This window comes from Syngnathus typhle, linkage group LG7 (genome assembly GCF_033458585.1).
Source record: "Syngnathus typhle isolate RoL2023-S1 ecotype Sweden linkage group LG7, RoL_Styp_1.0, whole genome shotgun sequence".
In the NCBI taxonomy this organism is placed as follows: Eukaryota; Metazoa; Chordata; class Actinopteri; order Syngnathiformes; family Syngnathidae; genus Syngnathus; species Syngnathus typhle.
Window position 1 is genome coordinate 11,777,764 of NC_083744.1, and position 24,851 is coordinate 11,802,614.

Below are 24,851 nucleotides of genomic sequence, written 5' to 3' on the forward strand. Positions count from 1 at the left end.
GCTTTGTCGGGCAATGGTCCGGAAGTCCAGAGCCAAGGCGCGGTTCCCCTAGCAAATCTCAAGGAGTTTGGAAGCTGCATCCCCGCTGGACGAGCCCACGTAGAAGTCTTTGACGATTTCGCTAGTGAAGGACTCAAACGAGGGTCCAAATGCCCGCGGTGCTGTACAATGACTTTGTTTAGGAATTGCACATACCTGCAGGCTGTATGTAGGTGATCATTTACTCTAACAGGTTCAATGGAATTTAAATTGCCCACCCGTCTGTCCAAAATAAAGAATGAAAAGCCAAGGGACATAAGTGATGTTATGTGGCCCCGGACTAACATAACATTCGATATTGTGTGTTGTTTTGCCGGCGTTTTACAATGACAACTAGCCTGGAACTACGTAGAAAACTGTTTTCGTTTTAAATACTACAACGCCCACAATACACCGGGCCGAAAGACGGATTCCTTCTGGTGCGTACCGCGTACGTAAAAGTCGCACTGTGTCATCTCTACCCGGCCCGGGTTTACGAGGTGAGGATTGTTTATTTAAACCAAAAACGTTTGGAAACATTCGAACATTATCTTGTTCAAATATATATAAATATAGGAGCTATTGTTTGATATTGCTGAATTGTGATAGTGTCCTCGTCGAGTTTCCCTATGTCCGTTAGCTAGCCAGTGCTGTATGCTCTTAACGGTGAAGACATCTACACTTTGAGACAGAGTATTTCTATGGATCAGTAAACCTACACAGTTAAATATCACACGAAGACACCACCATGCCAGGCGTCGGAAGAGATGAAACTCACAATATGTTATTGCTTTAATAGCGCGTACCGCCATTGGCTAGGTGGCTCATCGGCTAAATCCGAGGAAGCTATAGCTAACTTGTCCGTATGCAGGCAGGTCTGCTATGGACGTTAAAAATAACCTAGCCATTCTTCACCCTCACTTGCATATTAAGCGATCGGAGAAGACCTCGCGAAATTGCGTTTTATTGAGTCCCCTGTTCAACTATGATGTCATCAAACTTAGTCCATAACAATATACTGTGGTCAAAAGAGGCGAAGTGAAGTACACAACTCGATGGCTGGATGTCCCGCGTGCTAACGAAACGCCCTGCTGTGCCACACTGACTCGTTTATCCTGCTCATACACACTTGGGCGTTGTAAAACATGTTTAAGCCCGTTTGTCTCACAATTTACACGCCGGAATAAAGAAAGAAAGAAAAACAAACAAACGCAATATATGATTATAGGTCTTACAGAGTCAAGTAAAACAGCTTAATTCCAGGTAACTTTGGTTAATAAACAGTTTATTATGCGCTTGTTTTATTTTGCAGAACAACACAGCAGATCGTTAGTACTCATCTTTTCCATGCTAGATATAGTACCGTATGTTTTGTTTTCTGTAGCTAAGTAGATACGTAATTTCTTAATGTAGCTTTGACCCAAATGAATATACGTATTACAAGCTACCTCATTCAATCATTGATTTAATTGCATCAGTCATATACGATACGCTTAATGCATGTGTTTGTTAGATTTTTGTGGTTATTTCATATTCAGTATCTTGACACTGTACAATAGTTATCTCAGTCAAATCAAAGCATTACAAACTTGCATACACCACTAATCAATGCCTCAAACAATAAATCAATTAAATTATTGTAAAAACATTTACTTAACACGCCCAGCAATGCACTAACACACTTATATGTTAACAAATATTTGGAATGATTGACAAATGAAAAGAGATGATTACTCACCATTAGCTACACTTTAACTTGCAATAGTTCTTATAGGGACGAGACATTGCCACAAGGTGTTGGTGCGTGTTGCTCTACATTTGCTTATGAATAAAAATAAACACAATAAAAAAAAAAGTTCCCATTAGCAGACAGATTTTGTCTGCACACAGTTGTTAATTGTCATCTATACATTATTGGACATACTAATCTGGTGATGAAATGTCACTTTGCTGCCTCACCTCCATTACATGGTCCCGTAGCCGCTGGTATGGAACTATTAAGGCTTGTGGCGAACAGACTTGCGACATGAAGCTCACCCCAAATGCATACCCATTTTAGTCAAGCGTATGCTGGCCATCGGGCTACAGTCACGTGTCTAACCCTTATAACATAAGTTATTTGTCATGTATTCAAATCTCTGTGATACAGGCCAGGGTTTTTTTCTGACTAGTGTACAAAGGATGGCTGAATGAAAGGTGTCAGCTGAAATCTTACCGCAGCTGAAGTTGAGCACAGCTCTTTGTGCAGGCCCTTGGCCATTTCACATGACGTCTTTGTGATCCTTTTTGTTTGTATCCCTTGCAGCGTTATTCAGGATGCAGGACCCGCCTTTGTGGGAGCAGATAGGCACTGGCTTTGTGCGACACTACTACCAGTTGTTTCAAAGTGACAGAGCAAAACTGGCTGATCTGTATGTAAGTGCAACTTTGGCTCACAGGGGTGTCAAGCTCATTTTTTGTCGCGGGCCGCATCCTTATCATAGTTTCCCTTGGAGGGCTGTTATGATTGTCAACGTTTTCTATATACGGTGCAGGCTACACTAGTAAAAACTGTTCAAATATTTTAAAAAGACAAATGGTAATAAAATTGCAAACAATAGCTCTATTTTTTTTTAAAGTGAAGACAATTTGTAATTTTAGTAATGATACAAAGTCATATATCTGGCCCCCGGGCCTTGAGTTTGACACTGATGATCTAGAACTTTCAACGTATAACGTTGAGCCATAATGATTTTTTTTTGTTTTTTGTTTTGGATTGACATGAGCATTTTTCAAAGGTGTTTAAGGAAGACTCAAGACTCAAAAACTAGTACTGCGATAAAATCAAAAGTTGGAAGAAATTCAATTTTAGTTGAATTGGGCAGTGATTTATTTTTTTAACTTAACAACATTCAAACCAATATTCAAACCAAATCACAATTTATCAATGTTTGTGATTTTAGTTCATAAACTCTCACATCAATGCATCTATCTGTCTGTCACACAGATTGCAGAGTCGTTACTAACCTGGGAAGGGGAAAAAATCTGCGGCAAGGATGCAATTACCAAGAAACTCCTTGTAAGTTTTTCTTCTCAAAATGTTTACATTGACGATGTCGCTTGCATGGCTGCTGACGTTATGATTGCTCACACCGACCCGAGCTATAGCAGCATTGCTTAAATAATAGCCTTGGTTTTTGACACACTACTTTTTGCCCTAATCATTTCCTAAACTTACCTACATCTACAGTTGAACAGATGGAGATCGGCCATTATTAACTTACAGACAACTCCTCATTGCAAATTGTGGACATGACTAAATTAATAATGAGCCATTTGCAGTTAGCTCATAAGTCTGCAAAAATTCCCATGTCGATCACACTATCAAAGCAAAGGTACCTTACCTTAAATCTCAACTGTTATGTTTGAACTTTCCTCACGTTTGTGTTTGTGTTTGTGTGTGTGTGTGTGTGTGTGTGTGTGTATGTGAGACAGAATTTGGGCATCAAAAAAATAGGGCATACTATTACAGCACATGACCACCAGCCAACTACAGACAGCTGCGTCCTGAGTATGGTTGTAGGACAGCTCAAAGTAAGTAGAGCGACAAATGCCAAATTAAAAATGTACTTGTGACGAAAATAGGTTTGGCATAAAACAAATTGACGGTGGGCATTTTTATTCTGCTATTTTTGTTTGCAGGCTGACAACGATCAAATCATGGGTTTTCATCAGATTTTCCTCTTGAAGGAAATCAATAGTGCTTGGGTGTGCACCAACGAGATGTTCCGGCTGGCTCTTCACAACTTTGCCTGAACGATTCTTCGACTCTGGTGGGCATGGGCAAGTTGAAGTGGTGGAGGGGAGGGTTGGCCATGGAGAGATGGGACAAAGCTCATGCTTCCCTTCTGCCGTCTGCTTTTGTTTGTTTGACAAGCATGTGAACACCGGAATCTAGATTCTTGATCACTGACCCCAATCCATCTCAGACAGTACAAATGAAGCTCTTTTTTTTTTTCCCTCCTCTGCTGACATCGGCCAACCCATCAGACCAAACACCATCCAAGAAACTCTGCTCCTCACCTCTAATTCATTCTCCTCAGTTTCCGTTTGACTTCTTTCATCTAGTTTTAGATCAAACTTGGCTCAGATCAGTTCAGCGTCATGTCAGGTTTAGATGCTACTGGAGTCACTCTATTCTTTAGGATGGGTTACGTTTTTTACAAATCATACAATGCTCTCTGCCAGGTTCTCATTGTCATGCCACCAAAGACTCATTTAAGACAATGTCAGAGTTTGCTGTGTTATTCTACATTTCCCCCCTCCATCCGTCTTGTTTTATTACACAGAAATGTTTGGCAATTTACATGGACAGAAGCCAAAATTCACAATAAACCTAGACAATTTTTTTTCATAATGGTGTGACTTGTCTTTGCATATCAGCCTCAAGGCTTAACAACAACTCTTTCAAATACAAGCAAAGTTTTGAATGCATATGGTTTGTAGATTGAATACGAATGGAGAGAGTTCAGCACTGTTGATACTTTTCTCTACGAGCGTCTAAAACCATTGCTGCACGTTTGTAGTTTGCAGAGGAGTGCGAGGGTTGCTCAAACTGGATGATCCTCACCAATATTGGCAAGCTCGTGTGGACAGATTAAACCAAAGTTGAGTTCTTTCAAAGGAGCGTGCAATGCTAAGCAAAACCCCAACCCAACTGTGAAGTATGACGGAGCAGCATCTTAGTTTGGGACAGCCTTAGCTCTGGGCGTGGTATTGTCAAATTTACCAAGATGTTTTGCAAGCGAATTAAATTGAAAACCACCTGTCTTCCTATTGAAGCGCATCAGAAAGTAGGCCACATCACACCGGAACGATACAGGACAGAAATAAACCAACTATAACGCTACAACGAAAGAAAATACGCCTTCTAAAGTTGCGTTGTCTAACTTCCGACCTAAAGTCAGTTGAGATTCTGTGGCATGGCCTCAGGAGCGCAATTCACCCCAGATATCCTTAGAATATTGCTGAACAAAAGGTTTTGGTAAGTGGAATGGTGCAAAATTTCTCTTGTCTGTTGTGCAACTACACAGGAGATGTTTGATTTAACTGTTCATTAAATCAGAAATTCACATTCTTTACCCACTTGAGACTGTTTACATGTGTTCCATAAATATATGGAAATAATTGTGGTGTTTAAAAAATGTTGATTGTTGTGACTTCCTGTAACTCCAGTCTTTGAGGGCCACTTATTATTAGTACGTATAGGTAGGAACTAACCCTAACCAGCCATGCACAGATACTATCCGGAGCCATTTATCCTGCGGACCGGAAGTTTTAGCCGTTGCTCCGGGTGAACGAAGTGAATATTGACGGCGTCACTTCAGACCAAAATTATTCCTCACCCCCGTTAGTTCCCCCCAGTCCCTCAGCCATGGCGTTCAGCGCTAGTATCGACGTTGAAGGTGCCACACAGCATCTCCGGGATATCCTGAAGCTCGACCGTCCTGGTAACAATACTGGTGAGTTTGACCGTCAATGCGTCTAGGCCGCAGAAGCTAATGCAACCCTAGCCACACGCATTGATGCAGATTTTACTATGGCCACGGTCGCTTAGTATCTACCAATAACAACTTAATTGTCGAATTAACAACATTTCAGATTGACACAATTCCTCATGGTTGTCAATTTCTGATTTGGGGTCAATTTCATGACTGAATGTACTTCACAATACTCTACTAACTGCGCTGTAAGCGTTTGTGTTTCTGGCGTAAGATAAATCGAAAGGCGTCGGTCCTGCTTTTCTTTTGTCAAATTGCTTTGCAAGGAAATGTGACTATTTAACTTTGGATAATATTTATTCTAATATGTCAATGGAGTGAATGTTTTGTGTGTGCTGCAGCGTATGAGGCTGTTTTTCAACTTTAACGAAACCTATCAATTAGCAAGTTACTACAAATGTGTAGCTTAAGGTTGACATGAATCAAACTTAAAAATTGTGCATGAAGGATTTGTTTGCCTCAGTGCCTTTTAAATTGTGTGTGTGTGTGTGTGTGTGTGGGGGGGGGGGTTATTAAATATTCAAGTTGCAAGAGTTCTTTATTGAGCCCATGGGACAATTTGTGGCACAGACAACAATCCACATATACAATTGACCCCCCCCCCAAAGAAAGCTTAAATCACGACAAAATAGCTCAAATGAATTAAAAACCAAAAAGTTACTCAAACCAGCAAATAAAACCAAACATAAGAACAGAATTTGTAAAATGAGTTAAACATTTAATATCGATTATATTTGAGATTATCTGAACCCTCAGAACCTTTCCTGAAACGTTTGGATTGGAGACTATATAGTATAGTATAGTATAGTATAGTATAGTATAGTATAGTATATATGGTACACCATACTGTTATGATGCAATGTGGTCAACCATACATTTTTGAGTTGGAATAATCGTCATTTTGTGGTAGTAGATATATGTTGACCATTTTTGTTATAATGAAAGCGCCTGAGAGAAATGTATTTCATTCCTTAGATACAGAAGCAAGTGATGGTCAAAGACGGTTGTCTTTTAATGGAGAGCTCAACGGGCTATTGGGAACAGCAGGTCTTCTCGGAGGTGGTGATTTGACATCAGACTCGACCAGACCTATTTCCGCAGTCAACAGCATTGCTCAGGATATCCAGATAATGTCTGTTTATCTATTGTTTCTTTTCATTTGCTTTCATTCCTAAATTTTTTAACACTAAAAGTGTCTTAAGTTTTTGTTGTCTTGAGTTTTAGATGAGGTAATTTTATTTTAATGGCTGCTCCAATTTCAGTCGCCTTTCTGGAGATGATCAGTCTACCTGCATCCCCATCATCTCGGACAGTGTGGAGATTGTGGCGAGTCAGGAATCAAGCATTAACAGCAAGGCTCGAGGTAGTAACATGGTAAGATTTTGGATATTCCTTTTTTTTTTTACTCTAGGAACAGCGAACATAAAATGAAATTAGTGAATGTAGAAATCCCTGCACCACACGAACATTCTGCAGCTCTATATTCTTCAATCTGTAAGTCAAGTCAATCTTATTTATATAGCCCATAATCACAAACATGTCTCAAAGGGCTTCACATGGCCACAGTTGATCATTATTCTCTACATCCCCTGATCTTATCTCCCAGTAGGGCAAGGAAAAACTGTGCAGAAGCTTTTCCCTTCATAACATTTTTCTGTCCGCGATTGAGTTGGCAAAGAATTGGCCTTAGTTCTGGCAGACCTCGTTTTCAGTTGATCTGACCTTTACAAATCCAGTCTTGTAATTCGTAATTGGGGCGTGTCTTTGGGTGGGCTAGGGTGTATATCGCCCACCCCGACATAAGCCGTGTCCACCCAGAAGAATCAAAGTCAGTCATTTCCCCATCCAGTGAAAAGTGTTGAAAAAACAGTTGTATAATTTTTTTAGGGGGGAATGTTCCTAGCTTTTTGTCATTAGACATGAAAAAAACACACTAATTGGCCATTTTGACGTGTAGGCGTTCTTAGTGATGCTCCTGTACATCAGCAAACCACAACAACATAAGTTTTTACGTTTTGAAGGCTGCGTGTTTCTTTTAAATTACCAGCTCACTGGGTCATTTAACGTTGGCAGTTAGCAAGCTTCAAGCTAATTCTAGCAGATTTGTTGCGAGTCACTGGAGTTGGCTTGTTGGGTTAAAAATAATTTTACCGAAGGCTCACATGATTAGTATTTTATTTATTTTTCATGAGGTAACGACTCCCCTACAGAAATTGGATGCTGTGATTGTGTTCGCTCCCACTCCGCTCTCAAAATTAAACCACATCTTGTTTACGTAACCTACTTAGGAAAAGCAACATTTTGGTTTCACCCATCCAAATAATCCAAGTGCCTACCCACAGATCATATACTAATAAGACCTCTCTGTATTGTAGATAATTTCAAATGGTGAATTTCTTTTTCTGTTAGGTGAAGATTCAGCCTGTTGCCAAGTACGACTGGGAGCACAAGTATCATTATGGCAGACTTATTGCTGTGTCAAATTCCTTCATGGCATATGCAATTAGAGGTAAGAGTCTGGGATTAAACTAAATATGAAATACTATATATTAACCAGTGAAGACAAACATGGGTATTGTGTTAGTTTTATCTCGGGGCTGTTGCACACTGATTGATAACTTCGAACTGGGCAGTGTGCAAAGTTCTGCCACAAGATTTCACTAATGGCCGGTCTTGGCCACTGGTTTTGCAGCGATTGTGATGATATCGCAAATCACAGCCAATCAAAATGCACAGAAGCTTTCATAGAGTAAAGCAAAACAATTCAGATTTTTAAGCAAGCAAGACAGCCACCTGCTGTCAAGTAATGAAAATGCAGTCAATTTGTTTTGCAAAAATACGAACCGGTAACCATATTTATAATTTCATGTAGCTGTGGAGGGAAAAAGTGACGCTTGTAAAAACATATGAATGAGCGGTGCCCACCCTACCAGGTCCGGTCAAGTGATTGGGAATCAGCCCCAGCTTTCAAAATATCCACACTTTACTCTATTGTCGTGAGGGCTGTAGATATTGGAAAAACCTGATATTGTTGAATATAGTGATATTGCAATATTTAACATGTACCCAAAGAAATAACATTTTATCAACATAACATTATTAACATTATTAATAACATTATTTTCTGCGCTCAATGTCTTTTCTATCATACCTTCCTTCAGGAGCCAACAACCAGGCTATGATACGCGTTTTGAGTGTGGGCTCTGCAGAGCGATGCTTACTGAAAGGCTTCACTGGTGCCGTCACCGATCTGGCTTTCGCCCACCTTGACTCGCCTCTGTTGGGTTGTGTCGATGAAGCTGGCAACCTGATGGTTTGGGAACTCACCTGCACCAGCAGTACAATACTGTATCCTGACTCGAAGTTCATCTTAAGAAATGCTCTACCATTTTTGTTACATCCAATTTACATACCTACTTACCATTATTTTTTGTAGAATCAGTCTTGTCATCCAAATACTTTTGAGCTGTAATAGTACTCTGTAATATCATGCAAACACGTACAAATAACGTTTGCTTCATCTTGCTTTCCTTAATCCATGGCCCTAAGAGATCAAATAGTTGTTCACATCCAAAGGCCACAGGACACGCCACTGAACTTGCATCGGCGTCTCATCTGGTGTCCTTTCATTCCAGATGAAAATGATGACAACCAAGATGACACCAGCCAGACTTTGGCTCTTCTGCATGAAGATAGGGTATCTGTCTAATGTTAAAAAATGTAACGTGACCTGAAGCAAATACCAGTCTTCTGTTAGTATTGCGTCTTGCACTAAAACTGGGCACAATGGAGTCAGCGTAAGGCAGGGGTCTCAGAGTTAGCTTTTGTGGGAGATAGGTGTGTCTGGGTTTCATAAAGTATTTGTCAAAAAAGTATTCAAGCACAACTAATCCACTCTTCTAAATCTTTAGTAAAAGTAGGTCAGAACCCTAAACAGTTTTTCTGAAGATGAACATTTCTGTGCTACTTTGCATACTATGCATGTTTAGCTGAGTGGCTAAGGGTGCGAATCTCTAAATGTTTGGCGATTCGATTCCAATTTTCAGGGTCTTGATTCGATTCAGAAACGATCTTCGATTCAGAAATGATCTTCGATTCAGAAACAATTTTCGATTCAGAAATTTTTGTTGCAAAACCCACGACTTCATATGTCAGTCATGAGTAATAATGAAGTGTGCTGTAAATGTCACAAAAGACTCTGTAGAGCTTGAGGTCACACATAGGTGCTCCGAGTGGCTTTTTTTTCCAGAGCATCTCCCACTTATTATTTTTTTATTTGTCGCAACGTTTTGAAACTGCTTTATCGCTGAAAAAAGCTGCGCGAGCGTATAACTTGCGTAGCGTATTTATCATAAACTTAAAGCCCTCGCCTTTGACTGAGCTGTTTAGCAGGCGATAGAGTGTGTGCAGTTAACATATCTTGTATTATTTGCTCTTCTAGGCTGAAGTGTGGGACCTTGAAATCTTGAGGGCCAACAATGCAAGTTGGCCTGTTAATATCACAGATTTGAAAGAAGGCCTCATCACAGTGGATGGATATAACCAGGTAGGACTTGATATATACTTGACTATATAGAAAAACAACTTTTAAAGGGGGAGTCAAGTCAAAAACCTTTCTTCTTAGTAATCTTCTACATGCCCCCACTAGTCGAAATAAGCGATGTTGACAAACCAGTTTTCAAGGCATCATTGACTTATCGACTCATTCGCCCCGTGGGAATCACTTGTCACCGCAAATCCATATTCTGTGAAATGTACCCTTCTTTTTTCTTGTGTTAAATCCTCACTGGGCCTTTCCACCATTGCAAAGAAACTTTCCAAACACGTCTGTTTATTTTACTAATTTTGCTAGGTTGTAGATTTAATATAATTTTAATTTAATATAATCGAATATTGTGGTTATTTTACCAGCGTGTCAGTGAAGGCGCCCTATCTCCAGATGGAACAGTGTTAGCCACAGCCAGTCATGATGGAAACATAAAGTTCTGGCAGATATACATAGAAGGGGGCCAGGACAAGCCAAGGTATGCCAGAACAATGAACCTTTAATTCCGAAAGTTGAAGTCTTCCCTGGTACTTTTATACCAGAGTCGGAGAATGTCCTCTTTGTCTTTTTTTATTTTCAATTCTTTTCCTAATTAGATGTCTACATGAATTGCGTCCTCATGGCGGACGTCCCCTTTCCTGTTTACTCTTCTGTGACAACCACAAAAGGCAGGACCCTGAGTAAGTAGAGAAGTCCAGATTGGGATGAGCAAATTGCATGATAGCCACACATATTCAAGAGTTTTCATTTCATATGAATCTATTGCTGTTTAATTTACAGTCACTCCTCCGTTTCTCTATATAGTGTTCCATTCTGGAGGTTTCTTATAACTGGAGCAGATCAGAACCAAGAATTAAAGATGTGGTGCACTGTTTCATGGACGTGTTTGCAGACTATCAGGTTTTTACTTCAGTCTTTCAGTTGGACTCCAGGTGTTATCTCAGTAACTACCCCTCTGGCACATGGGGGGTCCAATTGCATTTCACGTGCGGCCAGTGCCCCCACAAAGCCCCCTCTAGCTCTGCCAGTGTCTGAATCCCTGCTCTTATACAATCTGGGGAAAAACAAAACAAACGCGTTCACTAAAATCGTTAATTAAATGTTTGCCCTTTTGTTGTAAGAACACCCCAACTTTGTTGGAGCCTTTAATCATTAGTCCTCTTTTGTAGATTCTCTCCAGATCCACTGAACATGACAATTCTGCCTAGTCTTAAGGCAAGTTTGGACCTGTCTGCTGAGTATCTTGTCCTTTCTGACGTACAGAGGAAGGTCAGTGCAATATTGTCAGTATGTTTATATAATGCTCACTTTGTATGGAGATCTTTGGGCCCCTCACGATCCAATTACGATTATGATTCAGGGGGTTGTGTTCGATTATAAAACGATTACTGATGCAACTTTAATTCATGTACTGTATTGTTTGGTGTGATTTAAAGACGACAAATTCCCCCATTTACGTAACTTTCTTATAATTATCATTCCAATTCAGGTGTTAAGACATAGATAAATACTTGGCTCTGATTTATGTTCTGGAATGCAAAAGTCCTGACGTGAATGATTGCAAGATGTGTTAGATGTGCTAACTTGTAAACTGTTAGCACAATAAGATGCAAACAATCATCATAGTAGTCATGACTGTGTTTAGGACAAGATGGGTTTCTAACTAGTGACATGCTGGCTAACTAGGCACTTTCTGAAGCAAGCCAATATTTTTGAAAGATAGTCTTTCATTCTGTATGTGTCACTTATTAAAATTGCCAATCATATTTTGCCATTGTGGATTGTCTGCACTTTTACTCCTCTTGAGAGATTTAGACATGTTTCAATTCCTAATAATTCAGATGCAAGGATCACTGTCATTGTCAAAAGATATATTTAAGTTGTGGATTTATTCATTGCACTGTGGGTAATTTTGCTGTGGTTGCTGGTGGGTAGACAAATACGTAGAATGTCCGATTAAGGAGCAAAAACACACTTGACTTGGAGTGTGCTTGTTTTCATCGGGGGTAAAAAAATTAAGCACTTTATTTAACCACCAACATTATTGCCTACTTCTACTCTTAAAATATAAACTTGCTGTGGCTCCTTGGCAGGTACTTTATGTGATGGAACTGAGACAAGATCTGGGAAAAGGCAAGGCATCTTTCACTGCCGTGTCTGAGTTTCTGCTGACCCATCCTGTGCTTAGCTTTGGAGTTCAAGATGTTGCCCAAAGCCGTTTGCGACACACTGAAGTTCTTCCTGCAGAGGAGGAGAGTGAGAGCACAACAACAGGTGAGTCCATGAAGGCTTTTATGGTGGTGGTGGGTTGGGGGCAAACTGGAGGTCCCATTTTCATCTGGAGCAATTTAATAATCATTCATTTTTACACAACGCAGTGGTCATGATTGATTGATATTTTCCCCTCTGTATGTGTTTTCTTTCAGAGGGCACTCAAGGGCCCACAGAGTCCAAATCTGGCATCCAGATTAAACTGTTCTGTGTTCATACCAAGTGAGTTCTTGTACACTGATCAAATCAGTATTTTGTTCAACAAAGTACCAGTTTAAAGTTTGTATACAGCACTCAATAGCGCAAGTTTTGTGTTAGTCAGTGCCTTACTCAAGGATTCATATGTGGGCACAGGGAACATACATAGGGTGCTCCTTGGATGGTGGTTTGGTCTGTAAAGAGTTTTTTGGGGGCTTCATTCCTTCTACGCCATTAGATTTTATCGGAAGTACTTTATCGGTTAAATATTAAAAGCTAAATGTTACTCGTAAGTAGATAAGCTAAAACTGCATGTCGGTTTCCATTTGTCATTTACTTGAATGTCTTGTGGTTCTAGGAGTTTACAGGATGTCCAGATCTGGTTCCAACCTAATGTGGGTTCCAACGCTACTAGTCTGCCCCTTTCTAATCCTCCAGATGGTTTCGGTGGGTTACATGTTATTCTGTTTGTTTGCACAATTACAACAGGTCTCTCAAAATGGTTACCGTTTCCTTTAATGTTGACCCTGAAATATCAGAGCAAGTTTTCAATATAAAAACTATATATATTGGCCACATAGTATAATTGCCTAAGTCATTTCAATATTTTTTGGAATACAAGAAAAACGGAACGGAAGGAAAAAGACCCAATAAAAATACCGGGTGCGTGTTATAACAAAACGTTTTTTAACTATCACTTAGGCAATCATGTTAAGTGGCCGACCATGTGAATGAAGGTGATTTCAGTTTTTTTCTGATGAATTATTTCATGTTCCCAATAGGGTTTTCAGCCCATCTGACAGACCAGAATTCTGACAAGGACTCAGGGAGTGGATCCCAGACAGACCTAAGGAACATCTCATCACTTTCTGCACCTACTGACTTCCTGTCAAACACAACCAATGGCAATGAGCAAATGCCAAAATTGATGACTCCTGATGCCTTCATGACACTAAACACTTCGGTATGCAATTTTAAAATCTGAAACGCTTCATGCATTTGTAGCATAAAATTGGCAGATACAATGTGAGGTATTGAACAACATATGCACTTTGAGCACAATCAGTGACGATCACGATCGGTGGCTGATCAATCAGAGCACTACTGTGTTCTCTTGCAAACTAAAATTTCCAGTTCTTTTCACCAGATTATTTATGAAAGCACAACATTGTTCTGATAATGGTCAATGTTTACGGACTTAAAAATGGTCTGATTGTACCTATTGCACAAACATGGAGACATTGCGTCACCATGGACGATCATGTTTTATATTATTATACTCTTCAGGTGCCTACATCTCCTGGCAGTAGTGCCAGCAGTCTGACAATTGTGACAGCAATCAGCGACTCAATCAATAGGTATGTTTTTTTTCATAATGGGAATCATGATAAATGCTGATGGGATTTAATTTGGGTCTGTCTGTAAAGCATTTGCCATTGGATGAAGCATGCAATCAAATAATCTTTAGAGAGGTTGGAGAGTCATTAAATATAGTTATTGTGTTCCAAAATAATTAACCACTTGATGAAATGTCGATATATTGTTGAGTTGAAATGTAACAAGACAAAGGTGGCCTATTGGACCAGCAGCATCATTAGTCAAACGTTCGCCATCTTCCCAAAATCAACAAGTTCTTTCCCCAACTTGTGTTTGTCGTGTCAAAGCATTTTCAACATCCTTCCAATGTAATATGTATGAATACAATATAACACATGAGGAAAAAAAAATGGTATGTTTTTATTTTGACAGAACCTCTGATGACATTAGTCAGAGCCCCAACCGTGCAGATAACAGTTTGTCACTTCCGGTTTCTAGTAGCAGTCCAAGACCTGCTTCAACTGTCCTGCGTGGACTGGAAGGCATTCAGGTATGACCTAACACAACATCTGCCAGCCACTCTTCAACCTTAAGACTTTGTCAAATATTACCAATGGTCTTTCTCACTTTTTCTCTCCATGTCTCTTTGCAGACACTGGCATCCCCTAGTGCTCCAATTGCGCTTGACAGCCCTCAGGTTCTTGATTCTCCACTCATGGCACCCCTTGCCTCCCCAACAAGGGCCCGCTCCCCTGATGTTATCTCCTCAGCGTCTACAGTCATGTCCCAGGACATTCCAGAGATTGCATCCCAGACCCTGCAGCTCCAGCGTGGTCTTGTGTCCACTTTGGATTCTTTACCTCTGTCTGCTCTTCAAACTGATAGTATGGCCTCTGCTGCTTCTGCCCTTCACTTGCTCTCTTCACCACGCTCAGCCAACAACAGGTACCACAGTGAAGTCAAATGTATGAAGGTCTTAGAAAGAATGCATCTTTTTCAGATGAGCACTGGTCTAAAGGGTTTTAGTTTCCACATTGATACATATCTAGTCCATTATTGCAATCGTTTCCTGAACTATCAGTGCAACAACTGAGTTAACTCCCTGGTCCAGGATAATTGCAACCCATTCAGCCAGGGTCTCCTGCAAAAATGTCCCAGAAAATGAGGTTTAGGGACTAAAAGATGACTCAGAAAGTGCGTACGCTAGTGCTGTAGGTTGTGTGCCAGAGCATCTGCATGGTAATATAATTGAATATTACCATTGTTCATGAAGGATAGATTTGGCGTATGCAACCATTAATTAAACTGTAAATAATTGCGAGAAATTGTTGTCACACTCTAGTTCTCGTTGGCTAATTGCGTTCATGATCCTTTTACGTTACTGAGACATGCATATTCTTCTCTTTATTTTTTCCCAGCCTATTGCCCCTTGAGCTTGGATGTGTAGATGGGCCTGTTGGAGGGTCTCTAGAGTTGGAGCCCAGACTTAGCCAAACACCATCTCTCCTGGAGAACGCTTTAGCTCAGGATAATCCTGGGTTAGCAGGAGGCTCTACAGAGAACAGCATTAGCCACACCTCTTGGCCAGCTGCTCCAGACATCACCAGGGAAACAAGGAATAGAGAAAATAGTCTTGGAGACTGGTAATAATCTTTAAAATACCATTCATCTGTAGGCATGGGCCAATATTAAATTCAGACTGCATTTCTTTCCCCATTGAGCATAATTCATTTTATTTACATTTGGTATATTAAGATGATTACTAACAAATATAAAAATCCAAATAAGATGTTTTCATGTTTATTCATAGTTCAGCCTTGTTGGTGAACTGTGCACTGTACTGTAAATACATTTTGTTTTGGATATTTAAATGATTTGAATCCTCATACCTTCCACCATTGATAGACTTCATGCTTTATTGCACTATGATAACAGTATAGGAATATGTGGAAATTGGGTTTGGTACTTAAAGCCTTTTTGTGACAAGTTGCATTGGATTTCCCGCATCAAATCCAAATAATATATGGCATGAAACAGCATGACTAAGATACCTGTTAGTACTTTGTACCTTTGTTTAGTGGTCTCAATACTTCTGTGGATTTACACCTCTGTCACAGCTCAAGGGATGATTCAAACGACAGACTCCTGAGTTCACCCTATGCATGTCGGTCCTATTGCCTCTCACAGAACGACAGTCAGGATCCTGGTGCTGAGCAGAGGTAGTAACACACGTGCTATGTTAATTCCGGTACACAAGGGCATTTGGCTTTTTTTTTTTAAACACACACTGTCCCACTGTTTGGCTTTAGTGACCATGAGGATGAAGTTGCTGGTTCAGCATCATCTTCTGCAAATTGTGCCACACGTTCCTCTCACAGAATACCTGTTAAAGACTGGAAAACCTCGCCCAGAAGCTCACCAAAGCTGAAGAAAAAGACCAAAAAAGATGAGAGGTGTGTGTCGATGTTTCATGTCAATGTAGGACTCGAGGAATTGGTAATTGAATTGGCACACTTCATGAACCTGTGTTCTTTCTTTTAATTTTGTTTTTCTTTTATTCCAATAGTGACTCACCTCAGTTGAGACAGTTGGACTCTAGTCAGGTAAAGGACTCACAAAAAGCAAAAGTGTTCAAGAAAAGTCATCCAGAGTCAGCAATGACAACAAATGGTTCATGAAGCAAATTTCAAGCTTTATTTGACTAAGAAACTGCTACATCTGTTGATTAGTCAGATAGCAATGATATCACGCACCTCCTTAGCCCATGCTCTGGAACCACGTTGCAAGAGTTTCTGAGAAACAATTCCGTTGTCACTGCACAGCCCTGAAAAAGTGACGAAAAACCACTACGCAAAACCAGGCTATTTCGTGGTCGAACCGGTGCAATGGTGAAGGGGCTATAGATTTGCGCTCATCACACATCTGTCAAACGGCTGTTTGGTGGAATAATTAAACACCAGATTGGAATAGATCATGTAAACGGTTGACTATGTGCCATGTTTTTTTTTTTAGTTTAACAGAGTCAGAGCAAAATACCTTGGTATCCTCTTTAAACATCCTTCATCACAATTTAGTCTTTAAGTAGTAGTATGTTTCCCCATCTCATTCGTTTTGTTCATGCCCTCCGCAGATGAATACAGATGTTCAGCAAGAGTTAGTAATGTTTCTCCGAGGACAACAAAGAGAGTTAACTGAACTACGTGGACAAATTGAAGCCATGCAGAGCTCCATCATAGCCCGAGTAGAACGTGCGCTGACCAGCCATCAGGAACAAGAACGTATCCTTCAGATCTAGTGAGATTGGAGCCATTTGTCAGTTCTTGTCATGTAATAATTCTGAGGAGTAACCCCACGTTTGAACCAGTCACTGGTTCGACACAACAAATGCAGTTTGCACTGTGGCGCCCCCCCCCCCCCCCCCCCCACGTAACAACAAAAGAAATGCAGCCCGCCTCTGTTGCCCGTGCAAAAAAATCACTACTGTATACAACATGATTTTCTTGTGAACTTTAACTTTCAATGACTTCAGAGTGCAGACTAGAGCGGGTTCTAGCAGAGACTCGGACTCAGCAACACCATCAGGAGCAACTCAGCCAGCAGCTGAGCCACACCCTTTGCAATTCCCTAACAACCAGAATGGACAAAGTGCTTCGAGAGGAGATGAAGAAAACTGTTCCTCCAAGTAAAGAAAAAACACAAAAAGTTGATGATCACCAATGTAGACTTGACAAATGAGCTTGTCTGTAAACATGACAGTTCTTAGAAGTTGGTTCGTCTTTATTTTCCGTCTGAATCTCATTCCAAGTATTTTCTTCTAGCATGGACAATTATTGATATTGGTCTTTATTTTTTTTCTCTCCCAAATTTAACGCCATATTCAAATCATAACCCTAACTCAGTGCAAGTTTAGCATAACCACTATTCAAGTTGTGCTTGGTAGGGAAACTTTGCCAACATAATAAGGTGCTTGAAGGCCAATGTTTTTCTGATCTGTTTAGCAATTTCAAAGAGTCTGGAGCCAGTGACATCTCATCTAAGCAACACCATTTCTTCTAAACTGACCTCGGTGGAGGTTACCCTGAAGGACAATGTTACCAAGATGGTCAAATCCAAGGTAGGTGTCTGACCTTCACTACCACTTCTAAAATGACTTGTTTGCATCTGTATGGTCTAAGATCTTTACTGCCATGTAAATTCTCTTCGTATTTAGGTCTTTGCTCACAATAGCTATTTCTTTGTCGCTAGAACACAACAGATGCAATTGGCCGAGCCGCAGCAGAGGCAATGCAGGGTCCTATCCAGGCTGCCTACAAAGATGCTTTCCAGGGCATTGTGCTGCCTGTTTTTGAGAGAGGCTGCCAGACCATGTTCCAGCAAATTAATGAGAGTTTCAAGCAAGGAACACATGAATGTAAGTCCATTGTGATTGTCTGGAAATCTCATTCTACAATGAGTACATACTACTTTGGGTATTCGTAGCAGAAAGATGATGATGAAACATATTAGCCTCTTGGAAGGTGAGGCGCGCCCATTGAAATATAATTAGTGATTACTAGACCTACGTACGTGTGTGTGTGTGTGTGTGTCTATATGCATGTGTATATATGCGTTTGTAAATATTTATGTATGTTCATGTGATAGAACCTATTTTTCTTTCGCATACAGTAAATAAAAAATAATTGTCATGAATTCCAATTGTACAGTATAAAGATGCAAAATATGATCATTATGTTTGAAATCTTCAGGTCCCAAAGCGATTTTGACCGGGCCACTGCTCAAAAAGGCTTCATGTCGGATGCTGCTATCTATCAAAAATAATTATTTGGAACAGGCCCAGACAGTTTTTCCTGATCACTTTACCACCTCACTGCAGTTTTGAGATGGTGTCCAGTTCTGAGGTTGTGCTTTTCACACCAGCAACTTCATTAAAACTTCAGCGAAGTTGCAATTCTCTCTGCAGAGGGAGAGGTTCAGCTCCTTGGCCGTAAATGGGGAGTTTTAAAATGTAATAGATAACCCTTAACAAAATTGAGGTTTTACAATCTAGCCCGTAAACTTGACAATAACTGTGTGCGCAGCTGTAACATCAATGCTACTCTATTTAAGCCAAGGACTGTTTTGTTGGCACGGATTCTATTTTTTATTTATTGGGTGGTTATTTATGTTCCTGTTCAATTAAGAAACATCTTTATTTGTCCCTTCAGGTGAAATGCCGTTTTACGCATGTCATCCGTGGTTCAGACTCGCACAAAGCGCAGAAACAGTGCTGTGCATATGAGAAGGCGTGCTCACCATTTTGGGGAGGTGATGTGTTAGCAGGCAGGAGGACCTGAGCAGTGCTAGTTACTCTTTGGTTCTTGTAACAACTAATCCGGATTTTTGGTCACACGAGCAGGTGTAAGCCAAACTCAATTCCAGGCACACCAACCACTGCCACAATGTTTTGATATAGAAAATACAAAGGTAGCAGATATTGATTTTTCATCAGGATTTGATTAAGGTTGCAAAGATGTCCGGCTGCAGTTTTGATGGCCGCCATTTTTTCTTGTTGCAAGATGTGTTCAAAATTGCCTTCCGACTAGAAACCTACTTTTGCAAATTTAGCCAGTTCAAAAAGAACTTCTATATCGGATTCAACCCACAAGAACCAGACTTTCAACCAGTGAAGGCATGAAACAAGTGAGTGTTGTAGTGAAAACGTGCAAAAGATCATATAGGTAAAGAAAAGCTGTGTTTGAGTTTCTGCAGATCGAAGACCATTGAGTTTATTCGACCAAGTATGAATTAATATATGTCAAGTTGTCTTCAAGTTTTGCCTCTGATGTGCTTAAAGGCTTTAATCTACAAGACTATTTGTGAAGATAGCCCAAGTATTATTACGAGCAATCGGGACTTGTCTCAGTCTACCAGCCATTGCAGGCTGTCTTGTATAATGCTTGGCTCATTTAGACATTGTATGTAGGCTTCTGCTCTTGTCTTATTTGCTTGTGTGAGGATGAGATTGGAGTTGTTTGTTTTTCTCTGTAGACTTACAGCAGCTCGAGGTTCATGCAAAGAACAAAAAGCAGAGAGAGCAGGAAACACGAGACCCCACGATTGACCAACTGCAACAAATGATAGACACCTTCCAAAGTTCCACCGATCAACTGGCCAATAGCGTGACAGCTAACATCCGGGCTGAGATCCAACATCAGATCCAGATGATGGTGGGAAAGTAAGTGTCCAAGTCATCCATCACCAGTATGTGTGAGTTTCTTTGTTTGGAAAGCTGAGATGCTACATCTTGAAAAGTGCTGGCTCAATACCCTCATCTTTATAAATCTCACTTATTGAACATGTTGATCTTATAATTGTGTTGCCCATGCAAACCGTCAATCTGCTCGACGTTATGCATCATCTGTGCCATCTGTTTCTTTGACATTCATGTCATAATTACAGTTCGAACACAGTTGTCTTTCTTACATTGATTTCTGTGTTAATTTTAGTATTTTGTTCAAGACATTTAATGTCTGTTTTATTCCAACCCAGACACAATAAACCACTAATAAAACAAAGTACTTAGACTCTAGGGAATGAGATTTGTAGCATTCAATTTCCAAATAAACCCAATTATCTGATGTCCACCTACAAAGTGTATGCTGCATTATGCATCCCATCGCTCAACTCTTCTTTTCTTGTTCAGTTTGCAGGAGTCAATTCTTAGTCATGTACAGCGCATTATCAAAGGGGAGGTGAGCCTGGCAATGAAGGAGCAGCAGGCAGTGGTCACCTCCAGCATAGTGCAAGCAATGAGGTCTGCAGCAGGGACCCCCGTCCCTACTGCACATCTAGACTACCAGACGCAGCAAACTAACATCCTACAGCTTCTTCAGCAGGGACAACTCAACCAGGCTTTCCAGCAGGTAACGCACAATATTTTAGAAATTCTTTCAGATCATTGTGTAGGTATGATGTGCCGATTGCAGTTGAGGTTATTTGCTGCCACTGTGAGGTTTACATATTGGCCAATAAAATGTGAAAATTCATTTGTTTTTTGTGCTATAAGCTTAAAAAAAATGTTCATCCCTTGCTGTAACTTAAATGATACAATCAAATTCTATGACCAATTTATGCAGAAATGTCATTCTTATGCATTCCCTTTTCCGGGGCCATTTGTGTATTGCATGAACATGAACAGGACTGGGATGAAAGATTTTCTGAAATTGTTTTCATCTGAACACTATATCATTCTTACTCCCTGTTTAGGCTCTGTCAGCAACAGATCTGAACTTGGTCTTGTACGTGTGCGAGACCATCGACTCCCAGCAGGTGTTTGGACAACAGCCGTGCCCTCTTAGCCAGCCTGTGCTGCTGTCACTCATACAGCAGCTCTCATCCAACCTCAACACTCGCTCAGAGCTCAAAATCAGGTATGACACAGAGCCATTCTTTACCAAAATTCACTAATTGGACACTCGTTCAATTCAAAGTGGGAGAAAAAGGGAAAAATATAAATGTCATTGACATCCCAAATCAAACTGAGCTAAATAGAGCACACTAAGCTTGCGGGCATTGGTAAGGAAACAATTTCTGTCAATAAGCCCTGCGTCACCACATCATTATCTGCTGGATATCAAAAGTAATTTCTCCATTCGCACCCATTTAGAATTGCCAGCGCTCTTGCAACATGCCTGCTCCTGTCTCAGTTTGCATTCACAGAATCCCATCCTGTTGCCAAGTCACACATACTGTAAGTCCTGGTGTGGGACGGTTTTACTTTTAAGGATGGCAGATTTCAAATGTAGTTTAAGTGTATATTTGATTTGTTCAATTCAATACAAATCCACGTCTGTAATCTTCAAATGAGGTGTCAATGAGAAGACAAATGCATCCTACCCCAGCTTGGAAAAGATTGGGATCAACTGCGCAATGTGATACAGCAGAATTTAAAACGACTTCAACATCTCTGACCCCAACTGTGGTGTTAAACCGCTGCACTTTGCCGGCTTTTTATGTTTCGCTCTGTGACAATCTGGAATATAGAAATAATTTAGTGAATAACAAATATTTTGCTGTTTTAACTTTGGATTGGGCTGATCAGTATTGCTCTTGAATCTTTTCCTTGGTTGTCTTGTACAGGTTGTCTGAATGTACTCCCCCCCCTCCTTCAGATACTTCATGTCTCTTCAGAGAGTGTCTTTATGTCCCCTTCTGCTCTGTGTGTGCATCCTTTCTCGTGTTCTAGCAGTCAAATGGTTCCCTTAGCAAAGCAAGGTCTTTTTACAGCCTGGTGTAGAGTTGAGACACCTCTCTGGTTTGCAGCTGGGCTATGGCCCCGTAGAGAAAGAGGCTGTGGTTCATTATGAACTTTTACTGGCTCAGTCAAGTACAAATTTGTCCTGTTGAGATTAGCAACTAGATCATTGCTGAAAGTCTCCAGAGAAATCGAATAGTGGACATCCCGTAGTCGCTTAAAATTTGCAATAATTTTATTAAATACCCAGAAAGGAGGTGAGTCTGTAAAATGGGGGTTGGGTACCTACAGTTGTTTTGGACGGTTGTGACCTTCTGTGTTGGCCTGAATATGGGGCCAGCTGGCACTATAGATCGGGAAAGCGTAGGGTGCGCCTATATAGATGAATGCTCACTTAAACTGCTGAGACAGTAAAGCTGGTGGACGCTCAGGTCACCAGATGTCTGACTGAAACAATGAATTGCAAAGAGAGATGCAGTGTGGAGAGGGTGCAGCTGGAGATGATGTGTCCACCCCACACCAAATACATTAACGCAAGTGAGCTGGTAGCCAGCAAGGCCATAGAGGACAGTGCTTGACTTTGAAGCTTAAGTGACTCGACCAATCAGAAAAACCTTGCTCCTCTCTTGTGTTTTACTTGTAAATGTCTTTCTGTGCCAGAATATATCTTTTGTCAGTGACTGTCATTCTAATTAAAATCTTCCTTCGGGTCCCGTCCCGTCCCGTGTGCAGCTATTTGGAGGACGCATTGATGAACCTGGACCACGGTGATCCTCGAACACGAGATCACATGGCCTCCGTGCTGACCCAAGTCAGACCAAAGCTCTTCGCATTCATCCAGCAGGACCCCCACAACCCTCTTACCAAGAGAGCGCGACGCCTCATGATGATGCTCCAAGGACTTGTCAACCACTAGTTTATTTCAAATCTCATTTTGAAGATTTTTTTTTTTTAAACAAATGATGTCGAGTCAGTTTTTGGATGAGTATAGAGAACTTGATTCTTTGTAATATTCAAGGACAACTTCAGTCCACTAACTTTTTATTTTCTTGGTGAGAAGGCAGTTGATAGTGTTACCGCTGCGCCTGGGAGATAGAGGCTGACAACGGTGGAGCGTAGAAGTAACACAGAGGTACTACTAGTCGCTGGGACTGATGACTTTTGAGTTTAGGAAGGTTACTACCACTATTTGTCTTCCCATTCTTTCAACCCTCGTCGAAGCCATGTATCAAATGTGGGAACAAATCTCCCCCCCATCCAGTGCAAATCAATAGGCTCGTTTGAATGATTGTGAAGGATCACTTTCTAAAAAGATTTATTTTTTTAGTTTTCCAGATCTTCTCCCAGGTTGCCATTGAAGACAGTGAGTGTTTTGTAACTCCTTCATGCAAGCGTGCATAAGACCTAAAGAATGTTCATTTCTGTGGCCTGATGTCGCCAAACCGTTGAGTTTTTTTTCACTTTTAGGTTCCTCAAGCCAAACAGTCTGGAATAGTTAAGGAGTTGACATCTTTAGTGTTTATTATTATTATTATTTTTATTTTACTGAGCTCATGTCAAACAATTTGACTTTTTTCTCGGTGTAGACTCAACTGAGCCAGGTTGTTTCCTTGAAGATTTTACTTTAAACTTTTGTAACAATATTGAAAAAGATAAAATGCTTTATTAAAACTGGCCTTTTCCAACAAACCATTCCACGAAGGCTTCCTATAGGAAGAAAGACCCCCCCCCCCCCCCCACACACACACATTTGAACAGAATGCTTAAAAATCATCCTTCACAATCTGAAATGTGTGCAGCTTTAATGCTGGCTCCCGTCCAGAGAAACTGCAAAGTGGTCTCACTCTACAGTCCCATTTGTTTTGTTTCTGTATTCAATAGTGCACACATGTCCAAAAGTATGAAACAAGTGTTTTGACATATGTTACTGACATTCACCTTTTATCAGAGTATATATCTGTTTGGAAACTGGATGTGTAGTTACTTCTTGTGGGCTTTGGGAGGCAGCACCTAATTGACGCGCACTCCCTATTCGTTGCCCATTGAGTGTGTTTTGGAACTACAAGCACTGTTAGCTCGTGTTCCTCTGACCGTTTTTCTGCACAGATTTACAAACAAAATTGCTGGCTGGCCACTGTTTTGCTGACGGTCAAAGTCCTGTTTTTTTGACATTTCTGCTCAGAATTTAAATTGGGAGTTGCCTAAAAAGTGCCTTACTGTATTTTATCTTGTTTTACATGGTTCTTTAATCCTGTTTAGGCCTTCAGGAAGCTCTAGAGATGAAGCATTGCCCCCTTAAGTCTTGTCTCAGCAGTTATGTCATTAGCCAGACAGTTTGTGGTGGCGTATAAAGTCCGACCGACTCAAACAGCACATCAGAAATGAACCTGTACTTTCAACATTTAAAATCCATGTTGTCACTTATTTTGGATGCTTGGAAGACAGAAGTTTTTTTTTTTTTAAACTACTATCATCTTGATCTCTTCAGTTACACATGTCAAGAGAAAATAGTTTAACTCCTTCGCCCTGGGTGGGAACACAAGTGAAGATTGTGTGTTGTATTCTTTCAATGGTTCCCTTTGCTGTTTGGATATTTTACAGTTTATTTTACTTTAAACGTTTGGAATTAAACAGAAAAAAACTGTTGAATTGATATATTGGGGTGTGTTGCGTTGGTTCAACTTCTCTTGAAACTGCCTTTGAAGTCGGGAGTACTTAGTGGAGCATT

General features: G+C 40.5%; 2 protein-coding genes across 3 annotated transcripts; both read left to right on the top strand.

The window, feature by feature from the left end:
- The first annotated feature begins 365 nt into the window (after positions 1-365).
- nutf2 (nuclear transport factor 2) lies at positions 366-4,414 on the top strand. The gene is made up of 5 exons (XM_061282693.1): positions 366-518; positions 2,324-2,433; positions 3,005-3,076; positions 3,493-3,591; positions 3,700-4,414. Exons 2-5 carry the CDS (start codon positions 2,335-2,337, stop codon positions 3,811-3,813), a joined length of 384 nt encoding a protein of 127 aa, XP_061138677.1. The 5' UTR covers positions 366-518; positions 2,324-2,334; the 3' UTR covers positions 3,814-4,414.
- A 900-nt stretch (positions 4,415-5,314) lies between these two features.
- Positions 5,315-24,776, top strand: edc4 (enhancer of mRNA decapping 4). Of its 2 annotated transcripts, none has more exons than XM_061282689.1 (30): positions 5,315-5,519; positions 6,534-6,690; positions 6,821-6,932; positions 7,968-8,067; positions 8,720-8,906; positions 9,108-9,255; positions 10,000-10,104; positions 10,470-10,582; positions 10,701-10,784; positions 10,909-11,004; positions 11,274-11,373; positions 12,198-12,378; positions 12,531-12,597; positions 12,932-13,020; positions 13,356-13,537; positions 13,861-13,931; positions 14,323-14,440; positions 14,543-14,835; positions 15,309-15,533; positions 16,008-16,109; positions 16,200-16,343; positions 16,457-16,493; positions 17,021-17,168; positions 17,420-17,572; positions 17,889-18,004; positions 18,136-18,301; positions 19,918-20,104; positions 20,573-20,792; positions 21,136-21,299; positions 22,856-24,776. In XM_061282689.1, the coding sequence occupies exons 1-30, from the start codon at positions 5,432-5,434 to the stop codon at positions 23,037-23,039; spliced, it is 4,137 nt and encodes a 1,378-aa protein (XP_061138673.1). In that variant the 5' UTR covers positions 5,315-5,431; the 3' UTR covers positions 23,040-24,776. The 2 variants fall into 2 exon arrangements, with proteins under 2 accessions (XP_061138673.1, XP_061138675.1); XM_061282691.1 differs by having other exon boundaries at positions 14,389-14,440.
- Positions 24,777-24,851: the final 75 nt, after the last annotated feature.